This window comes from Mirounga leonina, unplaced genomic scaffold, assembly GCF_011800145.1.
Source record: "Mirounga leonina isolate KUSES-001 unplaced genomic scaffold, KU_Mleo_1.0 Mir_418, whole genome shotgun sequence".
NCBI lineage: Eukaryota > Metazoa > Chordata > Mammalia > Carnivora > Phocidae > Mirounga > Mirounga leonina.
This window is the reverse complement of record NW_023270739.1, coordinates 2,735,537-2,749,397: the sequence shown is the minus strand read 5'-3', so window position 1 is coordinate 2,749,397 and position 13,861 is coordinate 2,735,537. Positions and strand designations below refer to the sequence as shown.

At 60.6% G+C, this 13,861-nt stretch overlaps 1 protein-coding gene across 1 annotated transcript in view; it reads right to left on the bottom strand.

Annotated features, from left to right (window-relative positions):
• The window catches only part of SCUBE1 (signal peptide, CUB domain and EGF like domain containing 1), a 138,500-nt gene that overhangs the window by 28,384 nt on the left and 96,255 nt on the right, over positions 1 to 13,861 (bottom strand). Inside the window, exons 7-8 of the mRNA XM_034987338.1 lie at positions 7,556 to 7,672; positions 640 to 762 (exon numbers count right to left, since the gene is read on the bottom strand). Of these exons, the coding sequence (XP_034843229.1) occupies positions 640 to 762; positions 7,556 to 7,672 (240 nt within the window). The remainder of the gene's footprint in view (positions 1 to 639; positions 763 to 7,555; positions 7,673 to 13,861) is intronic.

The window sequence follows — 13,861 nt, the reverse complement described above, 5'->3', positions numbered from 1 at the left end:
TGCACTGATAGGCCCACTGAGCCATGTGCAGTCTGCCACTCCTCCGGGAAAATGCCTATTTCCCAGTGACCCCTTCCCCAGGAAGCCTTCCCTGACCAGTCTTTCCGCTGCCCATCCTCTGGGCTCTCACTGCATCCCGGATGTCTCCTGGACTTGTGCTGGACTGTGATTCCTGGCTTCTGCCCAGACCTCACATCACCCTGGTGGCTCCTCGCAGGCGCCCAGGAACCCTAAGGAAGCGCTGCAGGAGAGCGACTGCAATGTGCCACGCCTTCCACCAGGCGGCGGCAGCGCACCTCCGAAGCCTCGGGGGGAGGCCCGGGGGCCACCCGGAGGACAGGGCGCTGGAGCTGACGAGCTCTGCCACCGACTCACTGTGGTAACCACCCCCCGGCCACCACCCCCCGCCACGTGCGGATGCGCCTCCGGGCCTCAGTTTCCCATCCATAAAAGGGACGGTTGGACCTCGAGTCCTGAAGGACAGAGAAGGCGGGGAGGGCAGGTGCACGCTCGGACCGGCCAGCGGGGCCGACACAGCCTGGCCCTAGCCCCCCTCCCGCCCCCTCCCCCCCCCCCCCCCCGAGCCCGCGCAGGCCCGGGAAGGGCGGGGCGAGGCCGCCGGGGGCGCACGGGGCTCACCTTGGCACGTCCGCTCGTCGGTCAGCAGCTTGTAGCCCTTCCGGCAGCCGCACTCGAAGCTGCCCACGGTGTTGCGGCAGAAGTGGTCGCAGCCCCCGTTGTTGGCCAGGCACTCGTTGATGTCTGCGGGGCGCCCAGCGGACGGGGCGGGGCGGGGCGGGGCGAGTGGGCCGGGCTGCCAGGTGGGGGGAGGACGCCCCGCCCCCGCCCCCGCCCGGCCCTGCGCCCGCTGCCCGCCGCGGGCTCCGGTCCCCCCAGCCCCATCGGGGCAGGCGGCCCAGGGGCCTGGCTCCCAGCGGCGGGGGCCGGAGGCTGAGTTACGCCGCCTCCCCGAGTTGGCGAGCCCGGCGGGCATTCGTGGCAAAGAGGGAGGGAAGCGATGGCTGCTGTGCGGGGCGAGACCACGGGGACGGGACGGGGGACGGGACAGGACGACACTCCGGGAGGCAGTGCGGCCTGGAGCGGGCTGGCTGCTTCCCCACGGCTGCGACCTGGGGCGAGCTCCTGGGCCCCTGGAGCCTTGGCTCCCCCGCCTTGGAAGAACAGCATGAGGAGCTGATGAACTAATGCTCCTGGGGTGCTGGTGCTGAGTGAGTGTCAGTCAACAATCTGTAGGTTTAATGCCCCTGTTTTACTGACGGGAGGCGTAGAAAGGTAAGGGTGTTCCTGGGCTGGCTGGCTTCCCCCTCTAATTCAGCCTGTTGGTTTGAGCAGTTTCTTCACTCAGCATCCAATGGACGAGCTGTGGCTGGACCCTGAAGGTCACCTGGCCTAACCCCATGCAATGAATGGCCCCTCCCAAGCAGCCTGGCCAGCGGCGCATACCTCTGGCGACCGGGCCGCTTTCTCCCTCACAGCAGCACCGCCTGTTGGCTGATGCATCACAAACGTCCCCCTGACTCCTGTGAGTTCCCTCCTGCCTGCCCCCCCCCCTTGCCCTGCTTATCTGGGTTTTGCTCTCTGGGCTCCAGGCCAGCCTGGACTGTGTTGTCAGAGACCCTGTCCCTGAGATGTCTCTTCTGACTCCACAGTTCCTCTTGGGCCCTGAGCCCAAGGCTCCCCATGCTGACACGACCCAGCATGTACTAGCAGAGCTTTCAGAACAGGGTTCTCGGGGCGCCTGGGTGGCTCAGTTGGTTAAGCGACTGCCTTCGGCTCAGGTCATGATCCTGGAGTCCCGGGATCGAGTCCCACATCGGGCTCCCTGCTCGGCAGGGAGTCTGCTTCTCCCTCTGACCCTCCTCCCTCTCACGCTCTCTGTCTCTCATTCTCTCTCTCGCAAATAAATAAATAAAATCTTAAAAAAAAAAAAAAAAAAAGAACAGGGTTCTCACCCTGATTTGGAGGGGGTGAAAGGAAGTGAAGGAAACCAGAAAGGACTTCTTGGAGTCGGCCACCGGGCGCATCTCAGCAGAGCTGCTGACTCGGACTCCCACCCTCGCTGAGCCTGTCTTGAGCGTGAGGGCCCGGGCCCCCTGTCCTGAATAAATGGCACTGCCCAACAAGCAAGGTCCACCAGCCGCCTTTGTGCTGAGCCCCATGGAGGGGACTCTGGCCCATCCCAGCAACTCCAAATCCCAGATGGCACCTCACTTTTTTCCCCCTCAAACCAAACGAGCTAGACCTCACACCTGCAGAAAAGTCCTAAAGTGGTGTTCTCAAAGAATGTTCCCCAACAACAAACCCCAGGTGTGTGGTCCGGAGCAAGGCTGAGACGCCCCTGTGGGCAGTTCTCAAGAGCCCCAGGGAGGGGATCTAGCATAGCACAGGGCCACAGCAAGCCTGCCAGGGTCGGACCCCAGAGCGGCTTTCCTGGGGGGCCCCTGTGGGACCAGGCCTTGAGGGGTGCAGGGCACCCAGTGGGCATGCCCTGCATCTCCTTGCCCTTGGCTGCCTTCCTCCCGACTCCAGGCACCTCTACCCCAAAGACCCATTCTGTTTGCATGTTCTGGTGACTTTGGCACCAGGAAGGTGGCAAAGGAGGGGAACCTGAGGTGGTCCCCACTAAGGGAGGTCTGCGGGTCACCAGACCTGGCCCCGAAATCAGACCCTGGCCTCTGAATACAGTAGGTGCTCTATGTTTAAACACCGAAATGATCACTAAAAACAATGACTTTTCAAGTCCAGGAACTCTGCACACGTGATTATTCCAGGAACAAAAATGCCTAAGGGTGAGCCCAGACCCCACAGCAGGTAGTCAGACCTGCTGGTGCTCACTGTTCCTACTGGGCAGCACCTCATGCTGGTGACCGGGCCAAGCACTTTCTGGCAAAGTCTTGTGTGATCTTCAGAACAACTGGGGGACCAGATCCCCCATTTTACAGAGGGGAACGCAGCTACACACAGCAGCCGAATTGGGGCCCAGTTCCAGCCGTCTCCAAAGACAGGCCTTCTCCAGAGCACCGTGCTGGCCCTGCAGCCTCCAGAGAAAGCAGACATTAAGTTCAGTTGAGGGCCCATCCTGGGCAGAAGCCTGGGCACCTCTGTTATCCTCTCCCCCTGGGGATTATAGGAAGACAGGGAAATTTCTAGCTAAAAGCCTCTGGCAGGAGAATGGAGATCTGTCTCTGCTCTGTCCCGGCTAGCTATGTGATTCTGGGCAGGGAAAGGCACCTCTCTGAGCCTCAGGTTCCCCCTCTGTGAACAGGGCTGGGAACAGGCGCCTCTCACAGACTAAATGTGCAGAGCGGGTCTGCCTCCTCAGGAATGCCAGGCCTTCTGGAACCCCCAATCCCATCCCCATTCCCATCTGGGCTTGTCGGCGGAGGGCTGTCATGGCAACCAGACAGGCCATGGGAGGCATGTTTGCTTGAGGCCAGGCTGGTGTGGCGGCTGCCTGGGGGTCAGAGTGGGGGAAGCACCCCCAGCTCTAGCCAGGATACAGTCACAAAGCCCGTGGACCTTCATTCTGACGGGACCCCGGGGTGCAGTCTCTGCTCCTCTCTCCCCTTCCTGCCCTTCTAAGGCTCCTCTCTTTCCTCACTGTGCTCAGGCTGCCTCCGACCCCACCAGGCAGCCAGCAGCCCCCTACTTGTCTGCAAGTCTTCCATGGCCCCCGGTCACCCCAGGATAAAAGGCCAGCCCCTTTTTGTAGGCCCCTCCCTGGGCATCCTGGGCCTGGATGCCCTGCCCTCCTCTTTCCGCACACTTGGCTTCTGCCTTGGCAGCCCAACTCCGGCTGCCCCACCCGGTGCGGCCCCCACACGGCCGGCCCCTGGAAACAGCGGCCTCCCGGGGAAGCCTTCCCTGACGTTCCCTCCAGAGTTCGCTGTTCCCTTGTCAGGGACACAGATTGGGGAGCTGGCTCCTGTCTGGAGCCCCTGGGCCCAGCATGCGGCCTGCACAGAGCGACTGCCCAGCAGCATTCACTGAGTGGATGAAGAATGAAGGAGTCGGAGTGGCTGAGAGAAGGGTTGGGTCTTGGGCCGCCAAGGAGAACCTTCGGATGCATCAGCCAGTCAGTGTTCAAGCAACAGGGGGAGGGGGGAGGAGCTATAGGAACACACAGTAGGACAAATACTCCTGCTCCCCTCTGCCCATTCCCGCTGAGGGGGCACAGCGTGGCAACCCGGGGGCCATGTGGAGGGCTCCCAGGTGGGAGTGGGCTGGCATCACCCTAGAACAGCCTCGTGGGGGGGGTGCGCTGCTGGGCAGAGGGCAGGTGAGGGAGGAGAGGAAACAGGTGGTAGGTGGGAGTTCTTCCAGACTATTCTAGAAGATGTTGGGAGGAGGGGCCGGTGTCTCTGAGGAAATCCAGGTTCCAGCTCCGGGAGTCAAGGCCCCAGAACTCCCTCCTCTCAGAAGGGCCAATCATCAAGGTGCCCCCTTCCCAATATCAAGCGGGTGCAGCACCGAACAGGGGAACAGGGTGCTTTGAGGCTGAACCCCTGCACTGCCCACACTCTTGAAACAGAGCTTGGGGCAAATCCTCTTGCACCACAGCCCCCATGTTTCAGGCAGAATAACCCCCACTTTCCCATGCCTGTCTCCACCTGCCCGTGTGACCCCTGTGTGCTCAGGGCTTTCAGCTCTGGATTTTCCAGGACCTTTGTTACCTTCACCCTCCAGCCATCGGTCTTACTTCACAGTGGCTTTTGGCTTCCAGAATACACTGAACCTTTGAAATCACTCCTTTGATATCCCCTTCTGGGCCCTTGCCAGGACCAGGGTGTGCATGCCCACTGGGGAGCCAAAGCCTCGGGCCGGGAGTTCCCAGCTGCGCTTGTCCTGCCAAGTGCCCGCGCCCTGACCTGCACTTCTCCCGTCCGACCCGGGGAGCTCAGGCTGTTCGCTCCAGGCTCTGAGACGCCATACCTGGGGTCTGGAGGTCAGCCTTCATTTTCCAGTGTTCCCTGATTTAAGGATGTTACGCAGTTTTTGTCTAGTCCCACAATACTTAAATTCTAACTCCGAAAGGGGCACCTGGGTGGCTTAGTTGTTAAGCGTCTGCCTTCGGCTCAGTTCATGATCCCAGGGTCCTGGGATCGGGCCCCACATCAGGCTTCCTGCTCTGCGAGAAGCCGGCTTCTCCCTCTCCCACTCCCCCTGCTTGTGTTCCCTCTCTTGCTGTCTCTCTCTCTGTCAAATAAATAAAATCTTTAAAAAAAAAAATTCTAACTCCAAGGACAATATCCGGACTGCTCATTTCTACCACCACGGCCAGCGCCTGGGTCAAGCCATGTCATCCCAGCCTGGGTGATGACAGCTGCCGCCTCGCTGCTCTTCTGGCCCCTGTCCAGAGAACCCCGCCCAAGCCGTGGTCGGGGACCGGCTCAAAAGAAAAACCCGAGTCTGTACTTTCCCTGCCCGGGAATGTCTGGGGGGCTCGCCAAGGCTTGAAAGGATGAAGGGCCGAGCCCTCCCCGGCACACAGGCCCTGCACCATGTGGCCTGGGCTGCCTCACATCTCACACACCTGGGCACACTGGACCCCTTTGGGTCCTTGCACCCCTGGCCTCTGCACTGCAGCCCCGGTGCTGTGGAAAGGCCGCCCCGACAAATGCCTCTCCCCACGCCCTCCCCGCCGGGGCAGGGCAGGCTCTGCTCCTCACTCTTCTGCTGGGCTGGACGTCTCCATCCAGCACCAAGTAGTAGGTAATACACGTTTATCTCAGTGATTTTAAAAATTGAAAAACTGTCTTCTGCATCCGATAGAAGATCCCCGGGGTCAGGGAAGGTCTGCTCCATTCACCTGTCTCCCCAGCCCCTGCACAGGGGAGGAGCCCAGAAACCCCATCTGGGTTGAAAGAATGGAGTGAATGAGAGGACCTGCCGCCTGCAGGGCAGCGGGAGGGAGAGGGTCCGGGCAAGGGCAAAGAGCTGAGCGGGGGCAGCCGTGGTTAAAGGGCTGGAGTGGTTCAGGAGGAGCCACGGGAAGCAGGGTGGGGGGCTTGGCGGGGTGGGCCTCTGGATGTGGGGAGCTGCCCTCAGCACCTCCCCTCCCCCAGACACAAGGTGGGGGTGAGGCGGGGACAGGTGCCCCCCAGGCCACCAAAGGCCAGGCAGGGGCAGTAGAGGTACCCGCAGGTGCTCTGCTTGGGCACGGCTGTGGGCGCGGACAGGCTGGCTCCTGGCACCCACTCCTGGCCTCACGTCAGGAACTGAGACGTGCCCGCCCCTGGGGTCCCGTGCCCCGGAGGGAGGCAGCGTGGCCTGACTTTACCCACTTCTGCCCCAGCTCTGAGGGCATGGGGCCAGGCCTGCTGTGTCACCTCTGGCTGTGGGGACAGCTGGGACCGCGGGGAGCCCTGGCCGGTCCCCCTGGCATCTGAGTCCGCATGTTGCCACTCGGCTCCATGAACAGGGGCTACAGAAGGGCTTTATTTTCAAATAAACAGGTGGAAGGACTGTTATTTTTGTCAATAATCCCTAGTTTCTTCCCAGCAGAGCAGTTAGGAAGGAGAAGTCATATGCTATCTATTTTTACAGGCTTAAAAAAAGCCCCCCTCGGACTATTTAAAACCACCGGAAACCTCCACTGTCCGTATCGTCACCCACTGGACTTTGGAAGTTCAAGTCCTCTGCCCTTCCGCTCATGGCCCCCCAGCCTGGCCTGCTCCCTGGCAAGGTGGGAGGCAGGGGGCCAGAGGCAGGGGGATTTGAAGGGCCAGTCTGGTGCCGAGCGGGCGGCGCTGAGGGGCTGCACCTCCCTCCCTTGCAGGGGGCTCTGGTGGTCCCCTCTACTCCCTGCCCAATGGCCGTGGCTGTTCAGGGCTCCTTTGTCAGGGCTGCAGGGTGGCCCCTTCAGTCTCCAGAGCCCAGCCAGCTCTCACTTCCCCGCTCCCCTCACTTGTTTCCTGAGGGACCCCTCACACCCCAAGCACTGCTGGAGGCACTCAGGAACTCTGTGGGGTGAGTCAGGGAACATGCGGGAACAGAGCAAGCCCTACCTGCTCTCGCTTCCAGAGGCCAGGAGCTCGGCCCGCTCCTGTGAGCTTCTCCCATCCTCCCAGAGCCTCGTTTCTAATTGCAAATGGAGGTCCTTCTGCCTCCCTAGTCCCCTGCTGAGAGCCCCCACCATGTCACTGTCACTCCTCCAGCGACAAGGACACACAGCATCCTCATTTTTCTAACGGTGGCAAGAAGACAATCCCATCCCGGTACAAGGAGACCTGTCCTTCCCAAACCCCCCCGGGTTGTGCTGTTGCCCCAGCTCCGCCAGATGTGACCACGATGGCGAGGGTGAAGAGATGGCCAAACCAACCCCCCCGGCCCCCCCAGGGCCACAATGAATCACTGTGGGCCCAGGAGGTCCCGCAGCGAAGACACCGTTAGGCTAGTGCAGTGGGCAGCCCTTTTCTTGGACAGAAGGACCCTATCAACGCAGTGTTCCCTTGAACCCTGCTGGGGAGCCCTGGCACGGCACCCCCGCCCTCACAGGCAGCCCCCGCCCTTGCCCGAGCAGCTCCGCGCTGACCTTTGCACGTCTTCCCGTCGGGCTGCAGCGTGAATCCCACTGGGCAGCTGCACCGCACGCCAGTGGCCGTATCCCTGCAGGTCCGGTCGCAGCCTCCGTTGTTTACTGCACACGTCTCTGGGGGGGAGGGGGGGAAGAGACAGAGATGCTCAGTCTCCTCCGACGGCGGCCACCACCTTTCTCCATCCGTGGGGGACCACCTGAGACAGGACACCTGAATTTGAGTTCTGGCTGATCCCCTCTAGCTGTGGGCTTCCCTGAGCCTCAGGCTCCCCATCTGTAAAATGGGAGAATGGCACCATTCCTGTGGGGCTGCCGGGGAGGACCCACTTTGATGAAGATGATGGATGGGTAAACGTCTGCACACTAGAGGGCTGTGCTGGTGTAGAGGTCACCGCCGACAGGTCAACGTTGCTGAGATCAGCCTAGCTGGTATTTAGCTGCCCAGGGCCAGATTCCTAAACCCTTGTCCTGCCCAGACTTGGACTCCAAACCCAGACTCGCGGTCCCTGGGGCTCCCAAACTGGTCTCAGAATGGACTGGCTTGTGGCCCTGGCTGTGGAGTTTCCAGGGAGGGGTTCCCCGAGCCCGCACACCATCCATCACCTTGATGAGGCACTCAGCTCAACATCTGTTCTCACTGAGCCATAAGCTAAAGGCGTCTGGTTTTTGTCCATTTGAAGCTTGTCTAGTGTTTTTATTCCCTTTGCAAATTCAAAGGGCCTGGAAAGGCTGGGGCAGAGCCTAGGTCACCGAACCCGTCGTGTGGTGAGAATGATCCTCCCCAGGCCTGGAGAAAGGGCTGGCAGAGCTGGGTCACCAGGGTGCAGGTGGCCCGCACACGGAGGAGCCCATTCCTGGGCCTCTGAGCCTTTCAACCTGGGTTTCTTTCTGAGCATCTGTGTGCTTTGATCTTGTGGGAACTGTGCCTGAGTGGGCTTTCCTTTTCTCTTCAATGTTGGGAGCCAAGGGCCCCATCTTTTATAACCCGAAACCCTTTGCCTGCCTCCCTTGGCTTCCTCTGGGCACCTGGCCCTGTGGGCCTTTTCCCTGAAGGTTCCCCCTAACTGGTTTATTCTGTCTGTCCTTCTGTGGTGTCTGCATTCCCACAGGATTGATCGCTGAATACATACCCCAGGAGTCCCTGCTGCTAATTATACCAAATTCACGATGCCTTTCCTTTGAACTTCGATTTGTGTGTATGTGTGTGTGTGTGGGGGGGTGGGCAGGGCAGGGAGGGGGGAAATCGGGCTTTCCCTTCTGTGTGTGTGTGTGTGAGGGTGCATCTCTGTGATCCTGCCGGGTTGAGGGGGCATAGCAGGTGTTGTCCTGAGCATCCTGAGCACAAGGGCTATGGGTGGCAGAGGGCCACTGGCCCTACTTCTCGAGGCTAATGCCCTCACCATGATAGGATGAGCTGTAACTGTGATTGAAAGGCGAGTCTCCCGAGCCTGACTCTTCTCTGTGTGTCTCCACAAATCTTAGCCCTCCAGCTGGGTGTGGGCAGTTCTGTGAGCCTTCCTGTCTGTGTGCTGGTCCAGTGGTGTGGAGACCTCCTGCCTGCAAGCATCCCCAGGCCCAGCTCAAAGACCACCTCCACAAGGAGCTTCCCGAGCCCCAGGTGCAGAAAGAAGGCCACCGCCCTTCCCTGCACTGTGTTGGCCTCTGTTAGTGGGAGCCAGGCTCTGACTGGCATATGGCCCACTCAGGCCCTCTTGGGGCAGTGGAGGCGGGCGGGCCAGGGTGTGAGCGTTGGCCCTGTCGCTCACTGAGTGACCCAGGCAGGCTACCCTTCGGGCTGGACCTCAGCACCCACACCTGGCAGGTGAGGACGACAAGCCTTCCCTCTCGGGCCTGAGGTGAGGATCAAACTCCCCAGGTGAAGTGCCTGGTCTGGGTCCTGGCAGGTTGGAGTTGCTTCGCAAATGGTAGTTTCTCCCTCCTGGACTTCCAACCAGAGAGGAAATCCTGCCTCCCAGCCCCAAATCAAAGAGCCAACGCAGGCCCCAGGTGCCTTTTCAGCCTTTTATGTGGGAGAGCGCCTCTGTGGAGAGGGGCCCGAGGGCCTGCCTGCTCTCCAGGTGCAGGTAGTTAAGCCTCAGGCCCTGGAGAACTGGGACTGGGGCATAGCCGTGACCTTACTCGGCGACAGTGATGGCGACTGGGCCTCTCTGTGGTAGCGGAGGTGGGGCGTGGCGTGGGCACTGGGGGCTGTGTCCCTGAGAAGTGACCTGGCCAAAGGGGCTCCTGTTGGCCCTTCGCATCCCCGGAGGCCCCGGTGGGACTCGGAATCTCGGCCTTCCAGAGCTGAGGGGCCTTGGCACCCACTGCGCAGGCAGAGGCCAGGAGGGGGCTGGGGTCAGCGTGGAGAGTCACGCACTCTCTAGCCTCTCCCTTGCACTGTGCACATGTTTAATCTCCCATGTTGCCCTAGACGATGTTTGGTGCCTAAACTTCAGGTTCTGAGAGAGTGGCTCTGGGCCTCAGGGAAGGCCCCGTGGGCTGTTCTGGCTGCTGACCCCTTCGTCCCACAGCACTTGGTTATGGGGGGTCACCCGCTCCAGTCCCAACTCAGCCTTCCAAGCCTCACGTCCCCTAGGCTCTTAGCAGCTCTGTGAGGCGGCTCCTGCCCTTTCCACCTCTCTGGCAAGGACTCCGCCCAGGGTTGTGCGGCTCGTAAGTGGCAGAGCCGGTGGGACCTGCTGGGTCTGACTCCAACCCCCCTGACCGCCCCAGCCCCAGGACCCCACAGCGCCAGCAGGTACTATGCTCTCCGTATTCCGCCCTGACGCTGCCTGTTCCAGGGCTCCCCGCCTCTGAGCATGCTGCCCCCATCCACCCCCTCGCTTGGGGCCCCCAGGCCTGGTCTTGCTACTTTTTTAGCATCTGATTCTGGCCCCTGCCCTTAACTGCTGCCATTCTGGGTCAGGCGACCAGAGTCCTCCTTAGTGACATTCACAGCCTTGCCATCGGTCCCTCTCTTCCGGACCACTGGCTCACTCTGGGTGAGCGTCCAGGCTCGTGCAATAATGTCAAGAGCCAATACTTACTGAGGCCAGGCCCTGTGCTGAGCGGGGAAGGGGCAGTGGACTGAGCAACCAGCTACCAGCCTGTCCTCTATGTTGCCTGGGCCACTGCACCTGCCAGGCCCCCAGCATCCCCTGCACAGCACAGGGTTGGTGGCTGTGTCATTCTGAGGTTAGCAGATGTACACGGCACAATGCGATATGCACAGAAGGGAGGACGACAAAGTCTACCCAGTCCTTTGGGCTCAAGTGGGGGTTGGGGACTGAAGGCTACAGTTACAGGACGGGCCAGCCTGGGTGGCACTGAGAGCTTTGTCCCTGGGAGCTTCCAAGCAGAGACTGCCGGGAGCTGTTGAGGGAGCTCCTTGCCTTGGATGGTGATCAGCCTGGGTCCCTACTCCTGGACCGCTCTCTCCGACTGCCTCAAAAAGCAGCCTTGCCTCTCTGTTTCCCAAGACTAGAGGCCACCCAGGCCTGGTACTGGGCCACCACTGTCTCAGATGCAGAAGCCAGACAGCCTGTCCTCTCCTTTGACTGAAGACTCACCCTGAATGCAAACAGCAAACATGGGACAGTGGTGTTGTCTCTGGCTTTCAGGGTGGGGGATGCAAAGGGGGTGCTGCAGGTTGCCCTGTGAGGCCACACCCCATCCAGGAGCCCACGCTGCCAAGGGCGGCTAGAGTCCAGGTGCCATACCTTCGGGGGTGCGAGGGGGAAGAGGGCAAAGCTGAACCCCAGAGTGCTGTCCTAGGGAGCTGAAGACTTTCCTTTTGGACTCTGTGAGCCCTCTAGTCTCTCCAAGAGAGCTACCGGGTCTTTCTAAAGCCTCTCCTCTCCTCCTGGAGGGAACAAAACCTCTCAGGGCACAGCCCTCTACAGCTGACAAAGGATCTTCTCACCCACTGACCTCACAGCAGCTCCAGAAGTTGGCTTCTTCTGCAGCCAGAGAAACTGAGGCTCAGGGAAGTTCAAGAACTTGTCCAGGCAGGATCAACTACCTATTGTGAGACCCCGTGCAAAATAAAAATGAAAAGCCCTTGCTCAAAAACTAAAAATTTCAAGACAGAGGCAACCGAACACTCAACCACCTGGGGGCCCTTCTGAGGGCAGGGCCTGGGGCATGTGTACGGGGCATACATCCGTCGAGCCAGCCCCGTGTCTCAGACCCCTCAGTTATTTGGAGAAGCCAGTATTTGGACCCAAGGTTGTGGGACTCCAGACGGATGAGTGAGCCCGACCAAGCCAGAGAGCTAGGTCTTTGTTGGGGGTCCTCCGAGTGCTCACAGCGGGGCAGCGGAGATGGGCGAGGGGGGAGAACTCTTACCCCACGCGGCCAGCCTGGGCATGGGGGGAGGTTAAAGTGGGAAGGGGCCTGAGCGTAAATCCCTTCGCAGCAGGTTGGAAAACCCTAGATGTGTCACCAGGCCGGTCTTCGGTCCTTCCCCTGGGGCATTCCCGCCAGAGGCTCTGGACACAGAGACAGAGCAGATGTGAGCAGGGGAGGCCAGGCCTGGGCTCGGACGGAGGGCTGCTCTTTGAGTTGGCACTGCCTGTTTGCTCTGCCCTAGGTCCGGGGCAAGGTCTGGCAAGGCCTGTGAAGGACAATCTCAGCCACAGGGCAGTGGCTGAAACATGAGCTGTGGAGTCAGAAAGTGGGGATGCATACCTGGCCCTGGGACCTCGGGCAAGCCCCTCTACTCCTGGAGCCTGGGCTTCCTGACATGCAATGTAGGGGTGATGGCATTTACCATGGAGTTTGTGCAAGGCCCAGACAAGTGTGGACATCACAGTGCTTTGTGAATTGTCACAACAGTGACCACACGCTCACTCTCGAACCTCTGCACAGAGAGTCTTAGCACCCGGTCAGTTGCTGATTCATCTGAATTCCTGCTCTGTGTGGGGCAGATATGCCTCAGAGAGTCCCTGGTATTTTGGAGACCTCAGCTTGGTGGGGCAGTGGATGGGTTCACTGCTCTGTCTAAACATCCTTGGTGCTGGGTGGCTGCGAGCTAGGAGCTGAGCTAGAGACGGGTCTGACACTGACCCAGACCTCCAGGCCTCAGGGGCTAAGAGTTTATCAGGGGAGACAGAATAGGGCCCAGACTCTGCCTTTTTCACAGGAGTCCAGGCCCCCTCCCCCAGCTCACCCCATCACATCCAAGCATGGGCTCTACAGATGGCTCCCTTGGCCTAGGCTCGTTCACCCCTCAAGACTCTGGAGGCCCCTCTAAGTTCTCCTGAGCCCTGCTGGCTCTCCCAGGCCCCAGGCTTCTGTTCAGGTGATTGTCCCCCCACCCCAGAGACCACTCACTCCCCAGGAAGAGCTGTGTCCAGGGGGACCCCATGCCCAGCATAGGACCAATTTCTGCTGAATGATGGGCTGTAAAAACAAGCCTCTGCAGAAATGAGGTGGGGTGAGGTGACCAAGCCCCCACCCCATGCTGGGCCTGGCAGGGGAAGGGTGCCTAAGATGAACCCGACGGCACAGAGGACCTGCGAGTCTAGCAGCACCAGCCAGCAGACGGGCACCGGGCGAGGTGGAAGCTCACGCGGGCTGACGGCAGGCTGAGTGGCGTCACCTGGCTGAGATAACCCTGACGAGAACTGGACGCGGGTCCAGAGGCCCGAACGCCGCACTTAGTTCCCGATGCGCTGTGGGACTTTAGGCAAAGCACCTTCCCGTCTCTGGGCTGTGGCTTTCCCCCTGTGGTGTGACTGGGAATCCCAGGCTTGTCTCCAGGGCAGGCGTCAGGCCCCGCCCCAGAGGCTCTGATCTGGTAGCTGAGGTGTGAGCCCCGTGACCCACAGAGACCCTATCAGCCCAGACATCTGCCCTGTCCCTCGAAGGGACACCCTGGTGGTGGGAGCAGCCCAAAGCTCTTGCTGCAACCTGTCGAGGCCTCAGTCAGGGCTGGCCCACCCGCCCTTCTGCCACTAAGATCAACGGAAGCCACTGGGAAGAGGGGTGAGCCACTGGCTCTCCCAGCCCAGCCGCGGGATCTCTGACCTTTGATCTCTCCTCCCTCAGCTGATTCCTGAGCCTTCCATGGCTCCTATCACTTTGAGATAAAAGCCATGCTCCCTGGTAGAGCTCTGAACACTGGCCCGGCTCTCCTGCAAGCCCATCTCTTTGTGCCGGCCCCACTGACCTCTGGGTGGCCCTGTGGCCCATCACGGGCACTGCCAGCAGGCCGATGTCCCTTACTACTCTGGCACAGTGAGGTTGGTGGTCTTCTCGAAGTCCCTTGGGCAGGTGAGAAGAGTCAGGCCTCAGGCCGAC